Source organism: Aquarana catesbeiana, linkage group LG12 (genome assembly GCF_042186555.1).
Source record: "Aquarana catesbeiana isolate 2022-GZ linkage group LG12, ASM4218655v1, whole genome shotgun sequence".
NCBI classification, from domain to species: Eukaryota; Metazoa; Chordata; class Amphibia; order Anura; family Ranidae; genus Aquarana; species Aquarana catesbeiana.
The window spans coordinates 199,166,722-199,182,558 of record NC_133335.1 but is presented as its reverse complement, the minus strand read 5'-3'; the positions used below and the strand labels follow the sequence as shown (position 1 = coordinate 199,182,558).

The following is a 15,837-nucleotide window of genomic DNA, read 5'->3' as shown; positions in this document are numbered from 1 at the left end:
GTGACCCGACTTTTTTTTTTCCACTGCAGTTAGGCAATAGGGCTTGGTCATCTTGCTGCCTCCAGCATTAGATTGGACAGTGAAGGAGCAGCGGAGAACTGTTGAGCTCATCCCTCTGCTCAGTCAGCTCCTCTAGACGGCATGTGCACTGCAGCAGAGCCTGTTTGACCTCTAGTGCTGCCCTTTCATATCCCAGGCTACAGTCTAAGGCTGGGTTCACACTGCTGCGGTGCGGGAACGCAGTGAATTTACTGCGGGTTCCCGCATCGTACCAACTCGCATGGCAGTTCACACTGCCATATGCGAACTGCTGGGGAGTGTCATACAATGTTAATGATACCCCCAGTTCAGCCCGCATATCGCACTGCGAACTAACAATTCGGACATGTATTGGATCGCATAGGTGTGGTACTATCTGTATGGCTGATATTGCACAGCACAGACATCGCATGTGATGTGAACAGCAGTGCGCTGCTAATCACATACGATGTCTGCCACCGCAGCAGTGTGAACCCAGCCTGAAGCAGTGTTTCTCTACTCCAGTCCTCAAGGCGCCCCAACAGGTCATGTTTTCAGGCTTTCCATTATTTTGCACAGGTGACTTGATCAGTTTTACTGCCTTAGTAATCACCACAGCTGTTTCATTTGAGCGAAATCCTGAAAACATGACCTGTTGGGGCGCCTTGAGGACTGCAGTTGAGAAACACTGGTCTAAAGCAGTGGTTACTAACCTTAATCCTCAAGTACCCCCAACGGTCATGTTTTGGGGACTTCCCTAAGATAAAATAGCTCTTATCAATACCATGTCATTGATATTGTTTTAAAGCAACTGTGAAAAATAAAGGAAAACCTGAAAACATGGCCCATTGGGGGTACTTGAGGACTGAGGTTGAGAAGCATTGGTCTAAAGAATGCCAAGAGCTGATTTCAAGACAATTTAGGTACTTACCCTAGCTGAATTTAATAATATTTAATTATTTTTTTAATTAATACTTTACTGCATTAAAGTGTTACTAAACCCAGGACCCTGAATTCACTATATCTGGTCTCCTACCATACACAGAACATGGAAATACAATTATTTTAGTAAATATAAACTGCTAAATACCTTTTCTCTTCAGCCGTTAGACCAGACTTGTGGCTTTTATCAATGTCTGGTTTAAGCTTGTAGGAGGAGTTTTCATTCTCCCCTGACTGCCCTATGAGGTTGCAGAACCCCTTTCCCCCCTGCTGATTGGCCCTGTGCTGATCACATGCATTCCCCCCCCCCCCCCCCCAAAAAAAAAACCCTTATATGTATTTTATTTGTATATTTAGCTTCTTGCGTGTAGTTCAGCTTTACAGTTTTCTTTACATCTTGATTTATCCTAAGGATCTCACAATATGCTTTGTTCAGCAGATATGTCAAGGTCTCCTGCGCTTGTTCAGAAGGAGAAGTTTTTGCTGCCCTGACATTAAATATGGCCACAAAGCCTATGGATCTACTGGCGGAACTGCAGCTCTTGGAGAAGGCATCTACTCTAGAGAGACTGCGTGCTGCAAAGAAACGGAGAGAGCAGCAGTTGAAGAGGTGGGTGCAAAATGAGAGGGAGGAAGACAACAGAAGGCGACGTCAGCAGAAAGCCAGAAGGAAGACACCCACCAGGAGCAAAAGAGTTTCCTTTCCTTCTCGAGTGACTCTCCATGAGGCCTGCCTGAGGAACGACCCAGAGGAAGGTGAACACAGTAACATGGGATGATAGATACTGTACATAAGATATAAGACAAAAATGGCATTCATTTATCAAAGAGTCTTTTGGATGAACACGGGCAAGAAAAAAACGCCATATTTGTAGCTATAAAGTGTTTTTTGTTTTTGGATCTGAATACAGGTGCATTGTTGTCAATGGGACAATGTGTGCAACTGCTTAAAGATCTGCAATGCAGCAATAAAGCCATAAAAACAAAAAAATATAAATAATTTCACATTTGAGTGCAGTAATTTACACATATATGTACAGCATCTCACAAAAGTGAGTACACCCCTCACATTTTTGTAAATATTTTATTCTATCTTTTCATGTGACAACACTGAAGAAATGAAACTTTGCTACAATGTTAAGTAGTGAGTGTACATCTTGTATTGTATAAATTTGCTGTCCCCTCAAAATAACTCAACACACAGCCATTAATGTCTAAACCACTGGCAACAAAAGTGAGTACACCCCTAAGTGAAAATGTCCAAATTGGGCCCAAAGTGTCAATATTTTGTGTGGCCACCATTATTTTCCAGCACTGCCTTAACCCTCTTGGGCATGGAGTTCACCAGAGCTTCACAGGTTGCCACTGGAGTCCTCTTCCACTCCTCCATGACGACATCACGGAGCTGGTGGATGTTAGAGACCTTGCGCTCCTCCACCTTCCATTTGAGGATGCCCCACAGATGCTTAATAGGGTTTAGGTCTGGAGACATGCTTGGCCAGTTCATCACCTTTACCCTCAGCTTCTTTAGCAAGGCAGTGGTCTTCTTGCAGGTGTGTTTGGGGTCGTTATCATATCATGGAATACTGCAATGCGGCCCAGTCTCCGAAGGGAGAGGATCATGCTCTGCTTCAGTATGTCACAGTACATGTTGGCATTCATGGTTCCCTCAATGAACTGTACCTCCCCAGTGCCGGCAGCACTCATGCAGCCCCAGACCATGACACTCCCACCACCATGCTTGACTGTAGGCAAGACACACTTGTCTTTGTACTCCTCGCCTGGTTGCCACCACACACGCTTGATACCATCTGAACCAAATAAGTTTTTCTTTCCACAGGACATGGTTCCAGTAATCCATGTCCTTAGTCTGCTTGTCTTCAGCAAACTGCTTGTGGGCTTTCTGTGCATCATCTTTAGAAGAGGCTTCCTTCTGGGACGACAGCCATGCAGACCAATTTGATGCAGTGTGCAGTGTATGGTCTGAACACTGACAGGCTGACCCCCCACCCCTTCAACCTCTACAGCAATGCTGGCAGCACTCATACATCTATTTCCCAAAGACAATCTCTGGATATGATGCTGAGCATATGCACTCAACTTCTTTGGTCGACCATGGCGAGGCCTGTTCTGAGTGGAACCTGTCCTGTTAAACCGCTGTATAGTCTTGGCCACCGTGCTGCAACTCAGTTTCAGGGACTTGGCAATCTTCTTATAGCCTAGGCCATCTTTATGTAGAGCAACAATTCTTTTTTTCAGATCCTCAGAGAGTTCTTTGCCATGAGGTGCCATGTTGAACTTCCAGTGACCAGTATAAGAGAGTGAGAGCGATAACACCAAATTTAACACACCTGCTCCCCATTCACACCTGAGACCTTGTAACACTAACGAGTCACATGACACCGGGGATGGAAAATTTCTAATTGGGCCCAATTTGGACATTTTCACTTAGGGGTGTACTCACTTTTGTTGCCAGCAGTTTAGACATGAATGGCTGTGTGTTGAGTTATTTTCAGCAAATTTACACTGTTATACAAGCTGTACACTCACTACTTTACATTGTAGCAAAGTGTCATTTCTTCAGTGTTGTCACATGAAAAGATCTAATAAAATATTTACAAATATGTGAGGGGTGTACTCAATTTTGTGAGATACTGTATGTATATGCCATTAAAGTTTATGTGCGTGTAAAGGCAGGTGTCCCAATACTTTTGGTAATAGAGTGTATGCTGTTTGTATCCATACTAGGGCCAAAAAACAAAGCACTTTGCTTTTTTTTTTTTTTTTTTTTTTAATCCTACCTAAAACACACTGACACTACTATTTTTAAAAATGCTGCCCAAAATATACTGACCCTGACCCTGTCACTAACCTAGATCAAAACTTGTTTTAGCTATATATATATATATATTTTTTTTTTACACACTTTTGTTTGTTTACATCTTTCTCCCCTGCAAGGAGAGAAAGAAACAATTTATATTCCTCTCCATTCAGAAGAGAAGGAAAACACAGGGGCTGGATGCACGGTGACTGATCACAGTGATAGCCAATCAGAGGCTATCACAATGATCAGGTGACCAGGAACTGGGAGTTTTGGGTCTTTATCGTTAGTACGAGAGCCCAGTCTCTGTGCTGGGAGCACTGGGAGGCCTCACAGAAAAGACTCACGTTCGGGAGGCCCCATATATGCATACTGTTAGTGGGGCAAATTGACAAGTGTTTCCTGTAATTGCAGCAACTTAAATCACTTCCCGCCCAGCCTAGTCAATTGAAGGCTGAGTGGGCCTCTCGTCGATCCAGCTGGACGTCGTATGACGTCAACCGAACAGAGCCGATAACTGATCACTGTAGCGGCACGCTGCCGGTACCATGTGACCATTGTAACCAATCACAGCAGATCACATGACAGTTGTAAACAATGGATGGCTTCCTTTTAAGGAATCACAGCCCATATGTCCCATGTGATCAGCTGTGGCCAATCACAGCTAATCACAACAAAACAAACTGAATGGGTCAATTTCATTAAAGTGATTGTAAAGCTTCGTGTTTTAAAAAACAAAACAAAAAAACAAGCATGTCATACTTACCTCCACTGTGCAGTTCGTTTTTCACAGAGTGGCCCCGATCCTCCTCTTCTGGGGTCCCTCAGCGGTGCTATCAGCTTCTCCCCACATTGGATAACCCCCTAGAAGGAAGGGCCTCCCAGGGGGGTTCTGTTGCGGGCGCACTCCCGAGTCCAGCATTCGGCGTCTATAGATGCCGAATGTAGTACAATGGTACCATAGTAACATTATATTGTTCTGGTCAAAGTATGTTAAAAAGAAATTGTAAAAAAAAAAGAAAACAAAATATAATATACCGGTAATGAAAAATAAAAAAAATTGAAAACAGAACTAAAAAGAACTAATGCAGTCTTCACATCTAAGAATCGGGAAGCTGCAATATGCTACATTTTTGGTTTGGGGTTTTATACCGCTGTAGCCTCCCTGGTGGTATGATTATGTCAGATTTCTGAATCTCAAAGTGGTACGTTGTTTTGCATAGAAATTTGGCGTTTTGTATTGTAGGCCTGTAATTCTTAGGGATAACTCACTTAAAGGGGTTGTAAACCCTATGCATTAAGGTGAAAAACTTCTGGCAGTGACTGCCCCCCCGTTTTACTTACCTATAATTCCCTCGGCAGAGACGCGCTGTCCCTCTCTGCACAGGGTCCCGTCTTGATTGGATAGATTGATAGATTGATAGCAGCGCAGCCATTGGCTCCCGCTGCTGTCATTCAAATCCAATGATGTGGGCGCCGGGGGTGGGGCATTCGTGTCTATAGACACCAATGCTGGACTTGGTAGCGCGCCCGCACAGTAACCCCCTGGGAGGGCGCTTCTCCTAGGGGGTTATCTGATGCGAGGAGGAGCCACGAGAGCCGCCGAGGGACCCCAGAAGAGGATGATCGGGGGCCACTCTGTGCAAAACGAACTGCACAGTGGAGGTAAGTGTTTGTTATTTAAAAAAACAAAACAAAAACAAGAAGGTTTACAATCACTTTAAATCTGTCCAAACAAGATTCTAGTAGATATCCTGGGTATGATAAAGTTTGGAACACGAAATCATAAATTATATGATAATAAATCACGAATATAATAAATCACGAGTAAACACACACTTCCCTGTTCTGTTCTGAGAGGAATGACAGATCATGTGTTTTTATTAGCTAATGGTAATGAAAATGAACCCCGAGCTACACTCAGGAATACCGCCAGGGAGGTTTAGCCAAACCTGAATAGTGCAAACAGCCTAGCTCAGTCACCTGTATGTGCTGTATATGATAAAGCAAAGACATGCTTGAACCTTGAAGCTTTACAGTGCCTTGAAAAAGTATTCATACCATTGAAACTTTCCACATTTTTTCATGTTACAACCAAAAGTGTAAATGTTTTTTTTTTTATTTTATGTGATAGACCAACACAAAGTGGCACATAATTGTGAAGTGGAAGGAAAATGATAAATAGTTTTCAATTTTTTTTACAAATAAATATCTAAAAGTGTGACGTGCATTTGTATTCAGCCCCTTTTACTCTGTAACCCGTAATTAAAATCTAGTGGAACCAATCGCCTTCAGAAGTCACCTAATTAGTAAATAGAGTCCACCTGTGTGTAATTTAATCTCAGTATAAATACAGCTGTTCTGTGAAGCCCACAGAGGTTTTTTAGAGAACCTTAGTGAGCAAAAAGCATCCTGAAAGCCAAAGAACATATCGGACAGGTCAGGGGAGAAGTTTAAAGCAGGGTTAGGTTATAAGAAAAATATCCCAAGCTTTGAACATCTCAGGGACCATTGTTTAATTCATCACCCAAAAATGAAGAGTATGGCACAACTGCAAACCTACCAAGACATGTCCGTCCACCTAAACTGACAGGCCGGGCAAGGAGAGCATTAATCAGAGAAGCAGCCAAGAGGCCCATGGGAACTCTGGAGGAGCTGCAGAGATCCACAGCTCAGGTGGGAGAATCTTTCCACAGGACACTACTAGTCGTGCCCAGGGCTTTTTTTCAGGGGGAACTTGGTGGAACTCAGTTCCACCACCTCTGGCTCAGACCCTCTGGTGCCTGCTCACCACAATCGCTTGTAAACACAGAAGTCTGGTTTCTGTGTTTACAAGTGACAGTTCTGCACTCTGTATGTAATGCAATCCTGGTATTTAATGCCCCTTTAAGACCCTCCTACTGTTTTCGGGAAATTTGACTGACCATACCCACTATTTGATGTGATTTGGAGGGTGTGTGTAGGGGGAGGGGTTTTGTGGGGCCGTGGTTAAGTTCCAACACCTATTGTTTGAGAAAAAAAGCCCTGGTCGTGCCCCCCACAAATCTGGCCTTTATGGAAGAATGGCAAAAAGAAAGCAATTGTTGAAAGAAAGCCATAAGAATTCCCATTTGCAGTTTGTGAGAAGCCATGTGGGGGACACAGCAAACATGTTGAAGAAGGTGCTCTGGTCAGATGAGACCAAAATTAAATTTTCTGTCCTATAAGCAAAATGCTATGTGTGGCGGAAAACTAACACTGCACATCACCCTGAACACAGCATCCCCACCGTGAAACATGGTGGTGGCAGAATCACGTTGTGGGGATGCTTTTCTTCAGCAGGGACAGGGAAGCTGGTCAGAGTTGATGGGAAAATGGATGGAGCCAAATACAGGCCAATCTTAGATTAAAACCTATTAGAGTCTGCAAAAGACTTGAGACTGGGGCGGAGGTTCACCTTCCAGCAGGGCAACGACCCTAAACATACAGCCAGAGCTACAATGGAATGGTTTAGATAAAAGCATATTCATGTAGAACGGCCCAGTCAAAATCCAGACCTAAATCCAATCGAGAATCGGTGGCAAGACTTGAAAATTGCTGTTCACAGACGCTCTCCATCCAATCTGACAGAGCTTGAGCTATTTTGCAAAGAATATTGGGCAAAAATGTCACTCTCTAGATGTGCAAAGCTGGTAGAGAAATCCCCAAAAGGACTTGCAGCTGTGTGAATGGGCAGTGAAAGGTGATTCTACAAAGTATTGACCCAGGGGGGCTGAATACAAATGCACGCCACACTTTTCACATATTTATTTGTAAAAAATTTTGAAAACCATTTATCATTTTCCTTCCATTTCTCAATTAGGTGCCACTTTGTTTGGTCTATCACATAAAATCACAATAAAATACATTTATGTTTTTGGTTGTAACATGACAAAATGTGGAAAATTTCAAGGGGTATGAATACTTTTTCAAGGCACTGTAACTGTAGGAATGTGCGCTCTGTCCAGTAGAATGGAGAAACGTGATAAGTAGTTTGATGAAATGTGGAGCTGAGTTGTGTTGAGATCAGTGTGTATGTGATAAAGTTGAAGTACGCTTTGATCAGTGGTAAGCTTGACATGACAGGGTTAGTGCTTCAAGCTCTACAATTCTGTAGGGATTAGTTTTGTAAGTGATGTGGCTGAGGTACGTACATACAGATGAGTGCTATAAATAATGAACCTGAGATGTGCTTAGGTGCTTGCGGTAAGTTTGATGTGTGTCGGAATCAGCAGCCTGACTCATCGCTGCCTCTGGTGGCATCACAGTGGGGTGTTTGATCCAATATGTGGAGTACATAGTTGCCCCTAACCATCATAAATGACCTCGTAATGAACTGGGCCACTGCAGTCTGTGATATTTCATTTTAAACAGAGCTATTTTATACTGGAATTTAAAATGATGAATACATTAAAAGCCTATGACCGGACACAACTAACATTTCCTGGACTGAGGTGGTAACAGTGAGATTTTTCTTGGTGTGCATGTGTCATACTGCAAGTGTAGATGGCAGATGACATCACGGCAGATGTGACATAGTGACTTAGAATTTATAATAGTGAGTTTGGTCCAATTTTTCTGATGCCCTTATTCTCGTTGGCTGGCATGCATTTAGACTCTCCGGACTGATCTAGCTTAGCACCACTAGAGGACAAATACTGACACATAAAAATAAGGATTTTAGGCTAATAAGTTGATTTGCAAGCCAGACATTTTTTTGCAAATGTATGTGGCAGGCTAGGACTTGAAACCTTCGGTCTAGGGCAGGGGTCTCCAATTTTTCTAAACAAAGGGCCAATTTGTCGTCTTTCAGACTTTAAGGGGGCCTGTCTGTGGTCTATGGGAGTAGAAAATACCCCAGCGTCAGTGGAAATAATCAATGTCCCATCATTGGCATTAGCGGGAGGCAGAGGAGTAACTAGAGCCTTCAGGGCCTGGTGCAAAAAAAAAAAAGAAAAAATGCATGGCCCCCCTGACCCACTGGTCCCGAGGCCTCTCCCTCCGAGCCCGGGTTCCTTTATTCCAATTGTGGGGCCCTTTATTTACGACGCCGCAGTGGGACCCTTTCATGTGTTCTGCAGTAGACCCCCTTCCTGCTGTCTTGGAGCAACCTTTGCGATCCTGGTAGTTCTACCTCTTGTGGGAGGAATAGTGCCCCTTCATTGGTGCTAGTGGGGGGGATAATGCCCCATCATTGGTGTCAGCGGGAGCAAGAGTGCCTTGTATCAGTGGGAGAAATGGTGCCCAAGGGCCGGAGAGAGGCAAGCAAAGGGCAGCATCCAGCCCTCGGGCAGCAGTTTGGAGACCACTGGTCTAGGGGAAGAATACAACCAAGTAGTCCTTTCATGGCAGGGATAGATCTCTGTGAGCTAAAGAATGTATATCATGCAAAGAGTACTTTGGTGCTACAGTGATTGATGGGCATTGTGAAACATTAAACACCTATTTATCTTCTTCCAACATGAGCTTCCCCTACAGCTTTTTAATTTAGTCACATGCCGTTACAGAGCCTGAAAAGGAAGTCTGTGTTTGAAGACTTCCTTCTGTTGAATGCAGTGATCACAGGTTTGACTGGAGAGCAGGTGGCTATATAATACCAAGCATGTGTCACTGACTGTAGGAACCACTGTGATCAATGTCTGAATATTGTATATCTACAAATCAGGGCCATCGGCCCAATATATCTTATTAGTTCTTGCCCGGGGGGGTATGTGGTACAAGTGAGCAGGATTAGAGATGACGTAAACAATTAAAGCGGAAGTACACCCATCCATAAAACAGTTTCATTTCCGGCTTGTGCCGGAAATGTAGCATTCCCATTGGTTGTACTCTCAACCAAACTGTCCAACCATCCAAAGGTTGGTGTCATAACTGATCACATATGCAGTCACATGGCAGTTGTAGATTAAACAGAGGCAAAGATGGCAGCTTCCTTGGCTGAAACACTTTAATTAAATCTTCTGTTCTCCATTTGAGAATGGTGCATGTTGTATGAATAATCCTAGCCAACAAAAGCAACATTGGCCACTTTAGTGAAGACTCAATTGACTACTTGATCTTTTTGCTGTCACCTTGCTTTGGACATACTTTGACAACTCAGCCTCTGCTGACAAAAGGTTCTGTCCATAGGTGTGCACAGCCTATTGCATTAACAAACACACACTACTCACTACTACTCACATAACTCACCATGTTCATTCAGAATGGGAAGGGGCTGATAAATACGTATTTACTGGCCCCTTCCCTCACTCATCCTAAAACATCTCCGCAGCAACATCCCACAGGAGAGGAGAGGAGGGAAGCCAGAAGTGCTGCAGAGGGAAGGAGTGGGGAGCCAGGGCAGTAGGGGGAATCTGTGTTGCACAGGGTGATTAGGGTGTGCCTGTGCACACCCGGCACACCCTGTGCGCACGCCTATGGTTCTGTCAATGGACTCTTGGGTGGTGGAGGTGGGACCTAGCTCCAGGAGGGGGAGGAAGATCGTTTGTATAGCTTGATTTCAGAATTCAGGGAACCCCAGAGTGCCAAAAAACATACACACACACACAATCAAGGTCCTAAAATTTGCTGCCTTTGTTATTTTGAACAAATTGACGGGTTCGCTATTATTATTTGAATGTCGTTCAAAAATGTCGGAAAATTCCAATGTATGCTCTTCTTGAAAAGAGTAGTACTAAATAGTGCTGTAACATTCACATGGCATATATCACAAGAAAGGGAGGACCACAGAGGTTTGGTTAGTTGACATTTCTGATTATTGTTAGGCTCCAGTGACCTACAGTATATATCTCTACATCCAAACAGTCAGCCAAGTACAGTGATAATAACTTTGTTACTGACATATGTTCTTGTCCTAATTGCTGGAATAATACGTTTTTGATGGATCATAAATGCCAGCGTGATGTTGTCGAAGCTGCAATATTACAAAGGTGATTGGGTGGGTCACTCAGGTATGTAACACTGCGACATCACTGTGAGAAGGAAAAGGTTAAGGAAGCACAAGGACACCTGTCTATTTATGGACCAATAAACCTTAGTGAACTTGTTACGCTGGCTTGTTAGGAACTGGTGCAGGCGGGTTTGAGAGAGTTGCGTACCGGATCTCCATTTATTATAAAGAGAAGATCCAGACTTTATACCTAATAAAAATACAGCTCATGCATTCTCTGGTTTTGTATCTCGTATTTCGATGGTTATAAAATTTCAGAGTAATGATCTCATGATTATGGGCCAGGATGTTGTCCTGATTTTATCTTGCACCGAAAACTGAACTGAAACATCTTCTCTCTACGAGATCTGTGCTATGGATAAGATGGCTATTAAAAGGCCAGCAGACCCATACATATTCAGAATGACCCTTGCTGCAGGGAAGTTTAGAACCTCTTCTGTTGCCCACACTTATCACACAGCTCTGCAGGGAGGAAGATATGTGCATTGCTATGCATCTCTTGTGTTTGGTCATGTAATCTGTAATGTCACATCACATGACTAAATGCAAGGAAAACAATTAGGATTTGCCATGTGCTGGATTAGTAGATTCCCTGTGTGGTCATGTAGGATCAACTGGCTGCACAAATGTGTTTGGCACACTTGATAAAAAATAATGATCTTTAGCAAGGAACATACACTATATTGCCATATTGCTGCATCCCAGTCTTAGTCCATTGGGTTCGTTATTGAGTTGGCCCACCCATTGCAGCTATAACAGCTTCAACTCTTCTGGGAAGGCTGTCCACAAGGTTTAGGAGTGCGTCTATGGGAATGTTTGACCATTTTTCCAGAAGCGCATTTGTAAGGTCAGACACTGATGTTGGACGAGAAGGCCTGGCTCGCAGTCTCCACTCTAATTCATCCCAAAGGTCAAGACTCTGTGCAGGGCAGTCAAGTTCCTCCACCTCAAACTCGCTCATCCATGTCTTTATGGACCTTGCTTTGTGCACTGGTGCGCATTCATGTTGGAACAGGAAGGGGCCATCCCCAAACTGTTCCCACAAAGTTGGGAGCATGAAATTTTCCAAAATGTCTTGGTATGCTGACGCCTTAAGACTTCCTCTCACTGGTTTAATTCTGCATTAAGGCTGTCAGCAGATCAGTCTTTATAAATTCGTCAGTGCATAAAAGTTCCTAAAAATAGCAACTGAGCATGTGCAGAACAGGGTGAGATGGTGTATTTCTAAATTTTAAACAGTATAGGCACTTATTTTTAATGTTTTACATAGCTATAACTGCAAAAGGGGCCAGCCTGAAGTGATCTAGCAGGACTTCATTTTTTGACTAAAGTTCCACTTTAAGGCTCGGTTCACACTGGGGCAACACGACTTCAGCGCGACTTTGCACGGCGACTTCGACGCGACTTCGACGCGACTTCGACGCGACTTCGACGCGACTTTAGCAAATTACAAGGCGACTTGAAGTCGCCTGCATGACAGGCGACTTCGCCTGTGGCCAATCAGCTCTCTGGGAGGGAGGGGGGAGGGAGGGGTTTTCCCTGCAAAGTCGCTTGACTTTACAGAGAGATCCGACTTGGAGGCGACTTCCATTGATTTCTATGGTACAGGTCGCCTACCAAGTCGGATCCAAGTAGTACAGGGAGTACGCTCTGAAGTCGGAGCGACTTCAGTAGTGTCATTTAAGACGCTCCCATTCACTCTCATGTGAATCTCTTTCTGGGGCGACTTGGGGCGACTTGAGGGGCGACAAGTCGGATCCCAAGTCGTCCCAGTGTGAACCGAGCCTAAATGCATGATAATGTAACATGTGCAACATAGGTATAGGGTTCAAAAGGTGGCTACCATACAACATGGTAGGAGAGTGCTTATGTAGCAAGGTCCCAGGTCTCCTTCAGTCTAATGAGAACCTCCAGGACCAGAGATAGCTGACATCCTTCTGTATATGGTGGGTTGTGAGGCACGGTGGGTGCAAGATGATTAAAGTCATTGGGTGCCAGACACTTCCTGAATGCAAAAGAGAGTTTATTTCTCTTAACAAACGTTTGGGGGAAAGAGGGTTAGGGCCAGGACACCCTTAGGTAGTTGCAATTTCAATTGGCAGACTCCGAGACTTCAATAGGAGGACAGTCATGCAGGGAAAGGCATTCAGCAAGATGCCACATCTGCACGTGCAGGAATGCTGTCTCCTATGGCAACAGTCTTTAATAGTTCCTAACACAAAACGTACCAGTTCCTTTCATTCTCACTACAATCTCTCCTTGTAGTTCTTCAACCCACTGAGCTCCTGGTCTTTCACTAGACCCGCTGATTCACTGCCACTGAATCCCTTGAGCTCCTCCAATCTTCATGGTGGTATCTTCCTCAAGCGTCACCCCCGCTTCTCTGCTGGGTCCCTAGCTTGGCACTCAAGATACCTCTCAAGCTTCACCCCACTGGCCTGCTTGGTCCCTGGCTTTTACACACAAGGCTGCTCTGCAAGCGTCACCTCTGCTGGCTGGGTCCCTGGCTTGATAACCACTGAAGTTTCACGATTCTTCACCAGTTGGTGAGAATACTGCTCCGGTACTTACTTCAGTTAATCATTGTGGTCCTTGGTAATTAGGCGGCCAGTCCCTTACTGGCGACAGCTTCCCCTCTACCTCCGACCACGACAGGTTCCCTGGCCGGCAGAACCGTCACTTCTAGTTGGACTGCAAGCCGCAGTCCCAAACCTACGGTGCTGTCCTGCTTCTTGATAGGCCCTCAGACAGCCTAGCAGCTAGATGTGCCCAGGATAGGCCCAATCTCTGGCCTGGCAGCCCGGGCAGTACAACACATGTCCACCCAGACAACCGTCCAGGTAGCACAGAACATAGATCACTTGATCTCCCCCGAATATATAAGCTCTCCCAGCAGGCCAAGGGATCCTAGAAAACCCCTGCCCATTGGCTGAGACACTCCACATACCCATAACCTGACCTTGGGTTCCCCTTCTCATATCTAGTACCACCCGGCCACCTAGTGGTAGAAGAGAAAAGTGCAACAAGGCCAAACTTAGGGAGAAATCAATAGAACTCTATTGATCAACAATCAACCAGAATAGCTACTCCTGGCAAGTAAATTTGTGAGGAGCAACCCTGCCTAAACTCCAGGGTGCTACATCTGCTAAGGTAGTGTGATTTTTATCACTATACTGGATGCTCTCTACGAGCACCCCACAACAGCAGCAGCAGAAAGGAGGGTCACACACATCCCTAGGCTAGATTCACACAACATCCAATGCATTTAGCTTGCATTGGCGTGCATTACGTGCACTTGAGAGTGAGTGCATTGACATTCATTTTTTTAAGGAATTGCATTGTTGATATGCACTGATGTACAGGTTTTTTGTTCACAGCAGGAGCAAAAATACATTAATCTTTTTTCCTTAGCGTGCATTGCATTGTACTGTGACTCATTATAACACATTGCAGCATATTCCATTTTCACAAAGCTTAGTACACATTACTGTGAACTAAGCAGACTGGAAACAAAGTATTTCACCTTGTTATTGCATTGGGCCTGCACTGCGCAACACAACCTAATGCACATTGTGTACCCAGCTCCAATTCCTTCCTCCACTGCTAATTGGCAGGACTCTTACTAGGCCTCAGGCTATTCCCCCCTCCACTAACTTCTCTCCAGTTCATGATGGATTGGATAATACTAAGACATGGAATTAGCAATGCTACACTAATACCCACCAGCTGCAGACAGCAATTAGGCACCTACCTCTCCCTCCAGGCCTATTGGGGGAACTCTCAGTTTCCTTTAAAGATTACAAGATCTGGTCAACTTTGTACCTTAATTCTCTTTCTCTTTGCCTCGCTGTTGATCCCTCTCTTTAGCCATGGTCAACCTTTCCCTTGTGATTGGCCATAATAACTCAGATAAGTGATCCCTCAGGTGCATGTGGAGTGAATGTGGAATCCATACCACCTACTGTTGAACAATATACTGAAATATTCAGACATTGGTCATTTTCACTTCACAATCCAGAAAACAGTCCGACATCATTAAAGTGGACCTTTCAGTGACATGCAGGGTCCACTTATTAGAGACAGAACTTATTCCCCTTCAAAAAATTACCTGTAAGGAAAAATAGTAATAAATGATATATTTACTTTACCCTCATCTTCCACTGGCAAGGGTGATGCCACACTCCTTTCCAGGAAATCCTGGGAGATTAGAAGCAGCACAAATTTCTCAAGAAGATGCACTTGCACTTGCACTGGAGAGTCTTCTCATGAGATTTTACCTGCTCTGCATTCGTCAGCTGTCCCAGAAGAAGGATGGAGATGTCAGACCCTGCAATGCGAAAGATGATCAAATGTTTTAACATACAGTAGAGATTATTACAGGGGGCCCAGACCTATTGAACGAACCTTGCATTTTACTGCAAGGTCCTCTCTAATGATGATAACACAGAGGACCAAAAACTTTATCATCCTTCTCTCACCCCATACCATGAAGGAGGCAAACTTGAAAGCTCCCAGGGGGGGCACGGACTGGGATGCCATTTTCCCCTGATTAGGGGACCATAGTTCTCCATACTCCCTTGGATGAGGGATCCTAAAAATCCATCAAATGGAGACATCAAATATATATACACCCTTAAGAGATCAAAGGCATGGGCTGTGACTACTCAGGTATTCACTATGTCACACACACCTCTCATGCACACCGTCATTGCCCCTCTTAAGGAAATCCACCAATCAGAGTGTTGGCTACACCAGGAACACTAATGCCGTGTACACACGACCGGACTTTTCGGCATCAAAGGTCCAACGGAACGAATCCGTCGGAACAATTCGAACATGTGTGGACTTCATTGGACCTTTTCTGTCTAAAAATCTGACAGACCTTAGAAATAGAACAAGTTTCAAATCTTTCCGAAGGACTCGATTCCTATCGAAAAATCAGTTCGTCTGTATGCTAGTCCGACGGACCAAAAACGACACAAGGGCAGCTATTGGCTACTGACTATGAACTTCCTTATTCTAGTCCAGTTGTACGTCATCACGTTCGAAAAGATCGGAATTTGGTGGGATCGTGTGTAGGCAAGTCCGT

At 44.4% G+C, this 15,837-nt stretch overlaps 1 protein-coding gene across 2 annotated transcripts in view; it reads left to right on the top strand.

The window, feature by feature from the left end:
* PPP1R16B (protein phosphatase 1 regulatory subunit 16B) overlaps window positions 1–15,837 on the top strand; it is a 108,080-nt gene that overhangs the window by 25,840 nt on the left and 66,403 nt on the right. The window contains exon 2 of one of the 2 annotated variants that reach the window (XM_073606419.1): window positions 1,397–1,716. In XM_073606419.1, the coding sequence (XP_073462520.1) occupies window positions 1,461–1,716 (256 nt within the window). In that variant the 5' untranslated portion in view covers window positions 1,397–1,460. The remainder of the gene's footprint in view (window positions 1–1,396; window positions 1,717–15,837) is intronic. The other variant, XM_073606418.1, reaches the window with a different exon arrangement.